A 13487-nucleotide genomic window follows, 5' to 3' on the forward strand; every position below is an offset into this window, starting at 1 on the left:
AAGTGCCATTAGTAAGACAGCTAAGAACTCTATTTTTAACTTTGAGCTCTGAAAATCTCTAGGAGTAGAGAGACATCCACAGTGAAGGTAAATGAAATATAAGAAAAAAACAGAATCCATCTTAAGCTGAATTTATTTAATACAAGTTTACTGAGTCAAAACAGTCTGCAACAAAACCTCCACAGCAGAACTCAATTAATACTTTTCCCCTTTGTAAGGCTGCAAAACTAAGGCAAACACCAATAAAATTATTTGCACAGGATGAAAAGCGGCACAGAAAGAGAATCAGCTTCATGATCTGTCTTAAACCTTAATATTCCATCATCTAAACCAAAACTAACCCTTTCAACTTGTTCTCAGCCACAGGCTCGCAGAGGTGGGAAGGTGCAGGTACAAGTTTGCAGCACCCACCATAGACAGAAGCATTACGGTGGCTCTTCCAGGCTGAACACCCTCACCCCCCACATACAGTTTCATTAAACACCTTTTTGGCTGGTACATACCCTCGTCCTCTTGCGGAGATTTTCTTTTGAATCCTCCATTCTTCTGGTTACTCCTCCAAGAACCTGAAGTACTAAACCAGTAAGTGCTACCTGCAGGTAAGCGGAGTTCAAGAGTTATTACCAGCAGACAGTGAGAAAGGGGGAGTGAGGATGGCAAAAAAACACAGGAGCTCCAAATCACAGAATGTCAGGGATTGGAAGGGACCTTGAAAGCTCATCCAGTCCAATCCCCCCACCAGAGCAGGAACACCCAGATGAGGTTACACAGCAGAGCAAGCGAAGCTCCACAGGCACCTGAGCGCTGCGCCGTTCTGTGGAGGGAACGGGCCAGCACCGGGGGAGCAGTGGTGGGACAGGCTCCTTCCAGAATATTTTTTTGACAATCCAATCAAAATATGGCTTTTTTTCAGAGATTATTTTAATGGAGCAAATAAAATAATTTGGAGAAATTTCTTCAGTGCTGAAACATACATGTTTCCCAAGGCATAACCATAGCTAACACTGGTGTGGTCAGGTAAGAGCAGCCTCCCAACAGGAACTGTAAATGCTTATTAAAAGCAATATATGTACTGAGTTAAATGCTGATTTCTCAGTAAATGCTGTTAGGATACTATAATAAGAACCAAGAAAGTAAGGCTACAACCAGCAAGACTCGTAGCTGCTGCTACAAAACAATAAGCAAAGGCTTTTTCCACCAGGAAAATGCAGAAAGCTCAGAAAACAAGTGACCTGACAGCAGCAGCTTCTACCTCCCATGGTCTTTCGTGGGGCTCCAGAAAGAGGAGTGAGCCCAGAAACTGGGCTGCTTGTCCACTGCGAGTTCTACTAGAGCGTTTGCTGCCTTTTGAAACATTATGCATACATTTTTAACTTAAAAAAGAAACCTTTTAAAGGTAAAGCAGCCCAAGCTCCCCAGGCCCATGCTGGCCAGAACAGCCATGACCAGTTTTGTTCAAACCTCACAGGCATCGGCAAATTCATCTTTCCAATCTGAAGGCGGCAGCAACAAGAATAATTGCCTTTGTTTTACCCTTCTGTGCTTCTGCTCTAATTCAGAATAGATTTTCTAACACACGCGTTTAACTTGCTCCAACGCAAAGCTTTCAGCAAGGTCAGGTGGTGCGATTTCTCAGGAAGGTGCACGACATTTTCATCTCAGGCTTTGGTAATGAGGCAGAGAAAGATTCTCCACTTTCAAATTGCAGTTTTTCAATTAGCTTGCAGGTCTAATGACTCAAGTGCTTACTTAATCATGCTGAGCTCCTTGTGGAAAGGTGCCATTGTTCATCCCTGTCACCAAACCAAAACCTAGAACCCCCGCACAATGCACACAGCTCCCAAAGCCAAGAACAGAACAGTTTGAGTTGTTAGAGGAACGCAGGCAGTGAGGGTAGGGAAGAGACAGTACTCTTCATAAGACATTTTCCTTTCCTCTGCCTGTTTCAGGACTCACCTAAGAGATTCCAAAGCCTGAGAGGATCTCGAATTACATGTTGTTTCACCAGGACTCCACTGAGACCCTGACGTGTGGGGGAAAGTGTTCGTGACAGAAGGCTCTGAGGAAGAAAATAAAGAAAAAAAATGACAACTATGGGAAAAAGTGTGACTATTTAACCTTTCTGTAGGCCAAGAAACTCACATTTCTAAATGTGAAAGCACTGTGGGTAAATTGCAGGACCAGCACTTGGGAAACCAGAATATTACGCCTTGATGTGCTGTGGACTTGCCATGTGACTTTGAAGACGTTGTTTATAACCCAGTTTAAAGAAAACACATGCATAAATAGAAACGTATTCTCAAAACACTTGAAAATGGTATCTTTTTTCCCTCCCTGTTCTTCATTATAAAGATATGTTAGAAATCTTCTTAAATGTACAAATACCCTCCCACAAAAGGAAATCTTCAGGACTTCTGCTCTGTAACAGCTGCAGGGCAGTAAGGACAACAGGGCTCTTTCCCCAGGGAGTCATCCTGCAGCTGATATTCCCATTTAAAGGCAACTTCCCAACACGTGAACCAACATTTATTTACTAATTCATATTCCCACTGAATGCAAGTCTTGCCCGTTCTCCAACACGTGGTTCTGAGTCGCCAACCTGCTACAAATCCCTGTGCCGCAAACCAGACGGGCACTGTCAGGGCTGAAATCCCTCACCCTTCCTTCTGGGTTTGCGGAGCAGCAACACAACTGCTGGGGCTGGCTCAGGGTTACCCCTTGGGACCGAGACTTGCTAGAACAGAACAGCTCAGACTGGTTTAAATGGATCACAGAAAAACCTGGCACGATTCACAGATGAGCCTCGTAATTGTTCTTCCTCCTTCGCCTACTTGGACAGCCAGTGCTTTTACACTGCACTGAAGAGAAATACAAAACAAAGTCTTAAACCATATTGGAGGCCTTGTTTAAACAAAGCGTTGCCTGGACTTGATGATCTTGAGGGTCTTTTCCAACCACAACGGTTCTATGACTCTGCAAAAGGGGCATGTTGGCGAGCCCTGCGACACCATCAGCGCAGCAAGATGAGAAAACACACCTTGGCGCACACCAGCGTGGTGGGTGCGTGTATCACAGGCAAGGCAGAAAAGAAAACAGCCTTTAATCAATGCTTTCTGGCTTATGACAGCCTAGTTATTCTCTTCATATATTTCCCCCAAGTTACTGTCACACAGCACTGAAGTGACCGACCTGTGGGCTGGTCTCACCTGAGACACCTTAGAACCACAGGGCAGTTTGTGTTGAAGGGACGTTCCCAGCCCCCCCAGTGCCCCCCCTGCCATGAGCAGGGACATCTTCACCAGCTCAGGTTGCTCAGAGCCCCGTCCAGCCTGGCCTGGGATGTCTCCAGGGATGGTTCATCCACCACCTCTCTGGGAACCTGGGCCAGGCTCTCACCACCCTCAGGGGAAACGATTTCTTCCTCATGTCTGGCCTGAATCTCTCCTCTTCTAATTTAAAACCGCCACTGGCTGGCCTGTTATAACACACCCTGCTAAAATGACGCTGTGCCAGTCAATTTAATCGCTGTTTTCTGTGTGTTTCTCTGCCCTTCTCGAAGCAAGAGCCCAGGCGACCGCGATGCTCTGAGCGCTGACCCGCCCCCCCGCCCTCCGCCTCCTGCGGGCGCTCCCCGGAGGCCGCTGCCCGCTCGGGGACGCTGCAGAGGGGCCGGGGAGAGGCCCCGGCAGCCGTTACCTGCAGGCCGCGTCCTGCGCCGAGGGAACCGCCGCCGGGCCACGGGCGGGCCCAGGCCGGGACTGGCCGCAGGCCGGGCCTCCGCCAGCAGCTGCAGCGTCCCCGGAGCAGCAGCAGCCGCTGCAGCGCCATGACCCGCTCCGCCTGGAGGCCTCTGAGGGGCGGCGACAGCTACCGAGCGCCGAGGGGCCGCGGAGGGGCCCGCGCCAACGGGTCGCCGCGTTCGCCGCCGCGGCGGGAGCTGGAGGCCTCAGCGAGGACGGAAGTGTCCGGTGAAGAGCGAGCGGCCATCTTGGAAAGGGGCCGGCAGCCGCGGGACTGCCATGCCTCAAGATGGCGGGCGCAACGGTCGGGGGCGGGGCGGGGCCAACGGCCGCGCGGGGGCTGCTGGGCCGGCCGCGCGGTTACTGTGGCAACGGGGAATCCCGGCACCCGCGGCCCCGAGACCCGGCCCCGGCAGGGGCCACAGCCCGGCCAGGCCCTGCAGCACCGCACAGCCCGGGCCCGGCCCGGCCCTGCACCGCGCCGCCAGCACCGCACAGCCCGGGCCCGGCCAGGCACGTCCCACGGCTCTGCCTTGGCCCAGGCCCAGGATCCTGCGGCCTGGCCTTGGCAGGGGCCCCCACAAGGCCGCCTGTCCTCCACAGAGGAGCCTCAGGCCAAGCTCTGCCTGGCTGAATTCCCTGGAGCAGACGGTTCCCACAGCCCAGCCAGGCCTAGTGCAGGCAGGTCCTGCAGCCCGGTCTTGGCCGGGCCTCTCCCAGGAGATTTAGGCAGGAGAAGAGCAAACAGGTTCCTGCGGGTGCGGGAGAGAGGCCGCGGCCACCCACGACCACCCACCTTCATGGTGACGGCTCAGCTGGCAGGGAGAGCAGTCCTGAGCACACAAAAAGCCTGGCTTTATCACTTTTAGTGTCATGACCCACATGATTGTAACAGCTGGGAGAAGAGAGAAAGCACCTCTGCAATCTCAGATTCAACAGAGACCAGCTCCTTCCCTTTGCAGCCAGTGCTGAGGAAGAGTCCTGTTCTGAGAGCTTAAGGTATGAATTAGCTCTGATAGAAAACAGTGTTGGCAGCTGAGCGTGATGGATTAACAAGTGTGCTTGCAAGTAAAATGAGTCAACAAATAAAAATATGTTTACATGTTTGCTCTTGGGGGGGCCAGGTTAGCTGGCTCCCATGGTCTATCTTATGTGGAGAAGCCGTTACATTGTGTTTGACAACTCCCGGTAGCGAAGGAACAGTGCGACTGACGCCCTGGGCATTTACAAGCGTTCTGGTTGTGCAGGAGCGCAGTTGTAGCAGTGGTGGAACCCCCAGCGTTACAGCAGAGTGTGGCAAGGTTAGGAGCGGTGTTAAGTTCCCTACGTACAGATATCACAAAGGTCATTGTATTTTAAGTCTCTGATCCTAAATCTTGTGTAATCTCTTTCTGTTTTGCACTAGCTGTGCACAGCAGAGTGGGTGGGCTCTGTGTCCTCTGCTGAGTGTTTCTTTGGGGCAGGAAGGCATTTCAGAGCCAACGCCACCCCCTCCTGCCACAGTTACAGCCTTCTTGCTCTTCTGAAATGAACATTCTGTTCACCAGGCCTGCGAGGCCGATCTTTCCTGCCCAATTCCTTCGATGTGCCTTCAAAAATTCATGTTTCTTTTTCTTCTCCTGCCTTGCTGCCCCGGATGGTTTGTGCGGATTTTTCTCCCTCCCTCCTGCCCACGTGTCTCCTCTCAGGTGGCTCCAGGGCAGCTTTTAGGTACCATCACTGTTGGTACTTCTCCCGGCTCACCTGTCCTGAAGTATCTTGGGCATTCTTGAATGGGAGGTTGCAGGGCTACATAAAATAATAATAAATAATTATCTCCCTTCCCAGCAGGTCTGAATTAGCATCCTCTTTCTAGAAGAGTCTCTTAGGATGTTAATTGTCATCTGCCCCCTGGGATGTGTCTCAGTAAACCTTCTCCCAGCAAGGTCTATTAGCATGTTAATGTCCTCCTCACTCCTGGAAGTCTCTTTGTATCACTGGCTAATCGTCAAACAGCTTAATTTACAGACACAAAATTAAACTGGTTGCAATTAATCCACATTGGCTGGCCGTAGCTGGCAGTGTTGCGGTGGGGGGTGACAGTGGCTGTGCAGACACCAGTGGCTCATCTGCCCCGCAGATCCCGCCTGGTGCGGCCGAGCTGCCCAGGAGATGCTGTGTGGCCGCATTGCCACCCGTCTCTGCCCCACGGTGGCTCTCCTGGCACGAGGCTGGAGGCTGCGAAACCCACGTTTGTCCCCTTGGAGGATGTGAGGAGCCTGGTCTGACCCGGGCACGCACAAAAGCAGAGGTGAGACAGGTGCTGCAGAGCTGTGGTGGGGACTGACAGCAGAAAAAGCTCCGGCTAGGCACTAACAAGGGCAGAGCACAAGCCTCTGTTCTGTGCCAGCCCTGCTCAGGCTGGTGGCTGTCACAGACTGTCGCATCTTCATCCACCCTGAGGAGGGATCCATGGTGGGGGGTTATTGACACTCCAGCTGTTTGGAGGAGGAAACAGCTCTTTTGGAAATGCCGACTGATGGGGAGGCTCCCTCCAGCATCGGCAGAGCTGAGATGTGTGGGATCTCTCTCCAGTGCGGAACCACGGGATGGAGCAACCGCGGCACAGTGTGTTGGGAACCAAGGGGCTGTGGGACCCCCAGTGCCCCCAGCCGCTGCAGGACACCAGCGCCACTTGCATCCCGCCTCCCCTTCGCTCAAGGCACGTCACACATCCATCGATTTTGTGATTAGACCTGTTGCTAATTAGGCGTGATCTATTTTTAAAGAGTTGCATCATTGAAACGGAATTACAGGCCGATGAGAAGCGAAGCATGCAGTGCAGACAGGACTTCACTGACTCCAGCCAGCCAGTCGGGTTTAACCATGCCTGCCTTTCAGCTTCACTCCAGCTTCAGTGAAGACAAACCTGCACCCATTTAATGATGCAGGGCAACAAAAGCTGAACAGGTCCCAACTCCAGCACAGACCACCCAGCTGAGTCCAGGTGGGCTCACTGACTGCAAAAGCAGCGTTTCAGGTCTGTAGGGCAGCTGGGCTCTCGCCGTGACACTCCCAGCCAGCAGATGCAACCCTTGATGTGACAAAACCATCCTGAACTGGGAGGACTTGTTATCTGCAGACACACTGGAGCTGATTCCTCCTCTCACACGGTGCCTCAGAAGCAACCAGTTGGTGGAACACCAGGCAGGAGAGCTGGGGGGTCCTCGCTGGTGCCAGCACAAAGTAACACCAGGAATCAAGAGGTTTTGCCCTGTGTGCAGCCAGTGACCACCACAGCCACGTTGCGACTTCAGCTTGGGCTGCGCTGCGTATGCGGAAGTGAGCGCTGTCCCCTCTGCGTGAGCGAGAGGTGACCTTGGGAAAGGTGGCTTCGGTGGCTGCCCTCAGCCTGGCAACGTGCTCCTCTGGGAGTCAGCCAGCACGCTGAGAAAACAGATAGAACCTGATCCAGGCTTGGCCTCGCTGGGCTGTGCTCCAGCCATGACATCATTCAGTAATGCCACGTGTATTTACTACAGGGGAAAGGTGCGGGATTGGACGCTGAAATCTCTGGTTTATCGCTGAGCAGGTCAGGAGCAGACAGCAGCATTAGCAGCCCCAGCCCTGGAATTTTCAGGCCAAGAGAAATCAGTTTCTACAGCCAACTCCTATCTCCTGCTTTCGTGCTTCCTGTAAGACAATCTTGCCCCTGTTGCTCTTGCCCCCCGAGTCACAGGAAGCTCCTTGCAGATGCCACCAGCCCCTCAGCTGAGCTCAGGCTCATTCCAACCCAGCACTGTGCAAACTAAGCGAATGGATACCCGGAATCAGGTGGCCACTGCGCTATCCACAGACTTCACATCAATAATGAATCAAAGAATTAAATGTAGAGCTGAAACTGCTAGGAGGTAAAGTCAGACTTTTATTTAACAGATGAAGGCTCGCTGTGTTACCCACCAGGCCAAGACTCCTCTGGGCAGGACAAAACCGCACAGCTCGGCGCTGGACAGGAGGCCCCTGCGTGTTCCAGCAGCCCTCAGCAGTATGCATCTCTGTCATGTACCAGATGGGTTTTTTAGATTACTTCTTTGCAGATGACAAGTCAAGGTTAAGGGAGAGATGCTCCCCTTCAGCACAGCAAGGCCAAGTATCCAGGAAAGCCTTAGGCTCAGCAACAAAGGACACGCTTAAAAGACCACAGGCCTGTCCCTCCAGCACAGCAAAACTCCTCAGCAGGGCGGGCTCTGCTCAGCAGAGAGCCTTTTGTACCAGCCAGCCCCAAACCATCACACTGTTCCTCCAGGAACAGCTTGGGATTGCTGCATGTTCCAGAGCTTCCCACAGCTGTGGCCAGAGCCACTTCCCTCCCTGCTCCTCGGTGCACACAGGGCTGTGCAGCACCCAGACGGCTCCTCCTGAGGGGCAGGGAGGGCCCCCAGCCCCACGGTGAGGCGGACTAAGGGACACTGCGCTGGCGTACAAACTCCTATCTTTGAGTCATCTCTGAAGACCAGAGAGTTTCAGACAGGTAGGTGACAGATGGCGATAGGCAGGGGATCCCAGGGACTCAGCCAGTGCCTGAACCGCCTGCCAGTCACGGCTTATGTGTCACTAGAAAAGCAAAGGAAATGCAGGCATGAAGGAGCAACGCTCGACACGGGCACCGCCTGGCTCAGCTTGCAGGGGCAGAGCAGGAGGAGGGAAACTCAAAGGCCACGAATGAGCAGATTTTTCTGCGGGAGTGCACTCCCCAGAGAGCTGCTGACGTGCGTGGAGCTCGGGAGAAGCCCTGGAACCCATCTGTGTGCGGGAGGAGGCTGAAGTCATCTCCAAACCCTGCAGACTGGAGGAGACCAGTAAGCTCTGAGCGAGCAACTGTCGCTCCACACCCCTGAAATCCAGAAGCAGGCTAGAAACCTAAAGCCTGTCATTAGGAATAATAAAAACAGTAATTAGAGCAGGACTGTCACGAGTTCACGCCTAGAACATCAATACAAGGCATTTTCCCAGCAGCAGGGGCCCACTGCCCTCGGAAAGCATCCTCCTCCAGGCATGCAGAAGGCCTAAACCTCCACAGACTTACTGTCCGCACAGGCGTAACGTCCCTTGGGAACCACATAAATAGATTTACTATCTACAGGAGCAGCTCAGAGCTTTGAGAGGCCCAAAAATGCTGCTGCTGTGCAGGCCAAGCGTGTGGTGTAGCATGGGAGCTAAATCAGGCCTTGGTGCTTCCCTGGGCTGGTACTGGACTCAGCTGATGACACTGCAAGCTGCACTGAGGAGTTAAACCTTCAGAAGAATGCTGATTTTGATATGAGTGAGCTGTTGCATTAGTTCAGCCTTATTATTTAATCACATCTCCTAGATCTGTGAGCAACCACCTCATTATAAAGCAGGTGAAAGCCCTGTTTTCTGTTTCTTAATGGCATCACAGGCAGGAGGGCTTGTCTTAAGTTGCAGTTGTCCTTTAACAACAAGAAAAAAATACAAGGATGGCTTAAGAGTAGTTTTATTTAAGAAAAATGAGATAGTGTGCAGAGTTAGGGAGGTTTCTGCTGCAGTACCCAGAGCACCAGCTCTGCTCCTTGCTGGCTTTCCAAATGGCTGCTTTGTTTGCCAAAACCATCTCTCTTCATAATGACATTACCTAAAACATAAGCCAAGCTTCAAGTAAAGGTTCTTCTCATAAAGATCTTCTAAAGTTTTATTCTCCTGGCCTCTCTGATGTTGGCACTGAGTGGTCACACAGGATTTACCCTGACATCTGACCGCAGCTGTCGTAAATCACACATTGTCTAATCTATTAAAAATAGTTTCCCGTCTTCATGTTCTGATAGGAGCCGAAGCGGCAGAGAACGGCCCCCACAGTAACACACCGCGTATTTTTGCTCATATAATTGAAATGACAGGAGCTCAGCTGAAGTGGTGAGATATGAACTTGGTTACCCATGGGCTGCAAAAGCCGATGAGCACCTGATACAGGTGCCAGTGCCAGAGATAGACAAGGAAAAGAGTAACAGAACAAGGACCAAAGCTCACAGAGCTCTGTGCCCAACATTAGTGTCCTTCTAGTTTGCTGTGACAGACAGAAATAGGCCTGAAAACACATTACCCAAGTGGCCTAATTTCTCTGCCCTCACACAACGTTCTCTTTCCTCCTCAGCACTAGAATATTTGTTTTATTTTAGGATTTGAGAGCTCACAACCTTTAGTGAAGGATAAAGGTGCTCAACAACCAACTCTAAGGTTGTTTGTTTCTTTTTTTCCCTCTTAAGTATTACAATGAAGTTGCAAGGAGCAAAAGCCATCCCAGGGTAACAAAACCAAGCAGGTTAAACATTCTTGTCACAGAATTCTCACCTAGAGAAAACACGGAACAGCCCAAATTGAAATCATCCCCCCCTACTCCCACTGTTCACTTTCTTTCACCAAGTACTTTTAATGTCCCTCCCTGAAATAGGTTGATAATCCACGCTGTTGCATTCAAACAAAAAAAAGGTCAGGATGACAGAGAAAGCATCTAGCTTCCACCTCAGCTCTGGATCTTTGACCTGGATGACATTCATGGTTGTCAATGAAGCTGTTACAGCGAACTATATTTAGGAAATGAAAAAACGTGTATCCCCTCTCATCTACTAGCTCAGAGGCACCAGGGAGGCAAACACTTATTTTCAGCGAAGTATGACAAGAAAGCTAATGAAAGGAAGGACAAAACCACCCCAACAACCTTTCTTTTGACTGGTTTAGTAGGTCTTATGGAGGAGGAAGATGAGTAGAGATAAAGACTAAGCCTAAGTAGAACACAGGACCAGCTTAACAGGCTCAGAATAAAACTCTCTCATGCTGTTATTTAACAGCAAAGTTGGACACGTGCTCCTGAGCTGCTCCTGCATCGCTGCCCAGCCCAGCAGAGAGATTTTTCTTCCCAGGGGACTCTTGACATCCTCAGCACATGAGAACAGTCCTTAAAGCTGCCAAATGTGCAACTGGACGTGGAATTGCAGATGCAGTTATGGGCCACACTCTTGGAAGAAGGGGAGTTAAAAACCCAGAACGATTACTGATGAGGTCACTGGTAGAAATAGTTTGAGAGCTGCTGCCCCAAGGGTTCCCCATCCCCAGCAACCAAAACAAACCCCAGTGACGCAGCTGCACAGGCAGCTGCCACCCACACCACGGCACCTCGGCCACCCGCTCCGGGTGCAGAGCCGCGCACGTGTCCCCATTTGGTACCTGCTGTGACGATCTGCTCTGTAAACAGGATTCGTCCCTGGGGATTGCACAGAACGTGCTTTACCCTGAGGAAATAAAGGGGCTCTGGCACTAGGTGTTTGGTATGAAATGCGGATACACAATGAACGTTCCAGTCCTGCAGAAGGGTCACGCTGAGCTCAGGGCAGCTGCGTTTGAGTATCAGGATCTCCCAGCACTTCTGGAGTTACCGTAGCGCTGGAGACCACAAACGTAACCGGCAGGAACAGCGCGGCTGTCCGGAGACACGATGGCCTCGCTGTGGCTCGAGGCCCAGCGGCAGCCGGACAGGACGGGCACCGGCTGCATTTGCTCCGGTGCAGGAACTGCGGCGTCACGTGTCTGCTGGTCTGCACGGCACTGGCAAGCACGACCACGCTTCCTTCTGCCACTTCCACGAGCCCAGTGGGACAAAGGCAGGCACCTAATCCAGCAAAAGCAACTATCCTTGTCTGCAGAGTCACGAGTTTTGTGGTTTAGAAGAGACCCCGTAAATAAAAACACAATAAATAAATAAAAGCACAAAGGATTCTTGGTGTTATGCAATCAGTGTTTGGAACCAGAGGAAAAGGATCAGAGAAAAAAACCAGGCACAACAAACAGTGTCTGGTCAGAAGTGAGTGACCTGTCCCAGGGCGAGAATGGGCACAGCTGCTGTGACGCGCCCGCGGTGTTGGGTGGGCATCTCCGGGGGCTGGCGGGGAAACCAGCGTGGCAGCTGCTGCCGAGGGACGGCACGAGGGCTGCACCCTGCGCTGCTGCACCGACACAGAAACGGCGGTTTGTACCAGTAACTTCCAAGGCGTTTCACCTCAACGTGGCCCCTTTTAAAAGCCAAAGCAAACATCTGGCATCAAGAACATTCGATGAGAAGGTGACCGAGGACCGGAGCCCCCAGCCCGCGACCCGCAGCGCGGTGTCCGTGGCAGCAGGCGGGACCGAGATGCCGGTCGTTGCCGGTGCCGCCAGCCCCGCCGCACCGGAACGTGTGACCGACCGGCCCCCGCGCCCACCGGCGGCCCCTCCCCTCCCCGCCCAGCCCGGCACCCGCCGTTCCGGGGCACGTCGGTGGCAAACGCCGCAACCGCGGCACCGGCCACGTGAAAACGGGGAGTCCCCGTTCGCGGTGCCTGGCACAAACAAGGGGCAGCGCCCGGTGCCGCGGCGGGGACACCCGTGAGGCGACGGGACTTCTCGGCTGCGCGGGGGCCGCGGGCACAAGGGTGGGTTTGAACAACCGGTGGGGGTCCCGGAGCCCCAGGGAGAGCGCGGTCGAGACGGACGCGGGCCTGACCCCGCACCACCCGCCGCCGTCCCGTGCGGAGCCTCTGCCGGGCCCGCGGGCGCCGCGCAGACATCCCGCCCCGCACGTACTGCGAGGCCGCGCAGCGGCGAAACGGACCCGCGCCCCGCCCCGGAAACGCCGCCACGCTCATGACCTCTACAGAGACTGCCAATGGGCGGCCGCGCCATTAAGACACGTCAGCCAATGGCGGCCCGTCCCTCTCCGCCTTGCCCCGCCTCCCCGCTCCCGTCGGCCCCCGCGCGCGGCGCTGTGTTGGGGGGGGCTGCGCCGCCGCGTTTCACCTCCCTCCGTTCCCTCCACCCCGCACTGACGTCACGGCGGCGCTATCCATCCTGCCACCAATGGGGCGCGCCGACGCGGCGGGCCAATCAGCGGTGGCGTCTCAGCGGTGTCCGATCGGGCGGCAGCGCTGCGAGCCGAGGCCGAGCGCGGCGGGGCCATGGAGCGCGCGGCAGGCACGCGCCGCCGCCACTGCCCGCGCGCCCGCCGCTAGTCCCGCGCGCCCGCCGCGCAGCGCCGCCACTCACCCCCCGCCGCCCCTCTATGCGGCGGGGCCGGCGGAGCCGCAGGCCGCGCTCCTCCGCCACGCTGCCCTCGGCCTACTAAGCGCCCAGCGCCGGTAAGGGGCGGCGGGGGGGCGAGGCCCAGGCGGGGGAGGAGGCTGCGGCGGCCTGGGGGGGGAGGGAGCGCGGCCTTGGTGGGGCCGGGGGTGCCGAGGGGGTGAGAGCAGCGAGGCCGGGGGGGGGCACACGGGGCGGGGGGCGGACACCGGGGCCGGGCCGCGGGAGAGCGACGTGCTGAGGGGTGGAAGAGGACGGAGTGTTTTGGGGGTGGCGGAGGAGATTCGGGGCTGTTGAAGGCGAGAAAGGGCTGGGGTGGGGGGGCTGTGCCGTGGGAAGGGTTTGGGGGGCTCACAGCTCAGGGGCTGGTGAATATCTGGGGTGCGGATGTCTGTGGGAGCCGTGGGGTGTGTTGGGGGTGGAGGGACCACGGGGCTCTGGGGGTGCCCGTCCTCCTCCCCCCCGGTGTTTTTGGGGGGACATGGCAGCGCGGGGGGGTGTGGGGGGAAGCACATTTTGGGGTGAGCACTGTGCGGGGAGGAACAATACCAAAAGTTGTCTGAAATGGTAATTTCCGTTTCCCATTTCATCATCCCTGGGTAGGCGTTAGCTCTGCTGTGAGTGCGCAGAGGATGGAGCTGAACC

The 13487-nt window shown here is 54.5% G+C and overlaps 2 protein-coding genes and 1 long non-coding RNA gene across 5 annotated transcripts in view; 2 read left to right on the forward strand and 1 right to left on the reverse strand.

Annotated features, from left to right (window-relative positions):
• Window positions 1-4034, reverse strand: part of SPG7 (SPG7 matrix AAA peptidase subunit, paraplegin) — a 30081-nt gene extending 26047 nt beyond the window's left edge. The window contains exons 1-3 of the mRNA XM_065028734.1: window positions 3697-4034; window positions 1957-2059; window positions 504-593 (exon numbers count right to left, since the gene is read on the reverse strand). Of these exons, the coding sequence (XP_064884806.1) occupies window positions 504-593; window positions 1957-2059; window positions 3697-3828 (325 nt within the window). The 5' untranslated portion in view covers window positions 3829-4034. The remainder of the gene's footprint in view (window positions 1-503; window positions 594-1956; window positions 2060-3696) is intronic.
• Window positions 4035-4183: 149 nt separating this feature from the next.
• On the forward strand, window positions 4184-11507 carry LOC110360349 (uncharacterized). The gene is made up of 2 exons (XR_002416168.2): window positions 4184-6030; window positions 6315-11507. It is a non-coding gene; the product is annotated as an uncharacterized LOC110360349 (long non-coding RNA).
• A 1142-nt stretch (window positions 11508-12649) lies between these two features.
• Window positions 12650-13487, forward strand: part of ANKRD11 (ankyrin repeat domain containing 11) — a 136871-nt gene continuing 136033 nt past the window's right edge. For 2 of the 3 annotated variants that reach the window (XM_065028721.1, XM_065028719.1), the window contains exon 1: window positions 12650-12901. The gene's annotated coding sequence lies outside the window, so the exon portion shown is untranslated. The remainder of the gene's footprint in view (window positions 12902-13487) is intronic. The other variant, XM_065028722.1, reaches the window with a different exon arrangement.

Source organism: Columba livia, chromosome 13 (genome assembly GCF_036013475.1).
Source record: "Columba livia isolate bColLiv1 breed racing homer chromosome 13, bColLiv1.pat.W.v2, whole genome shotgun sequence".
In the NCBI taxonomy this organism is placed as follows: Eukaryota; Metazoa; Chordata; class Aves; order Columbiformes; family Columbidae; genus Columba; species Columba livia.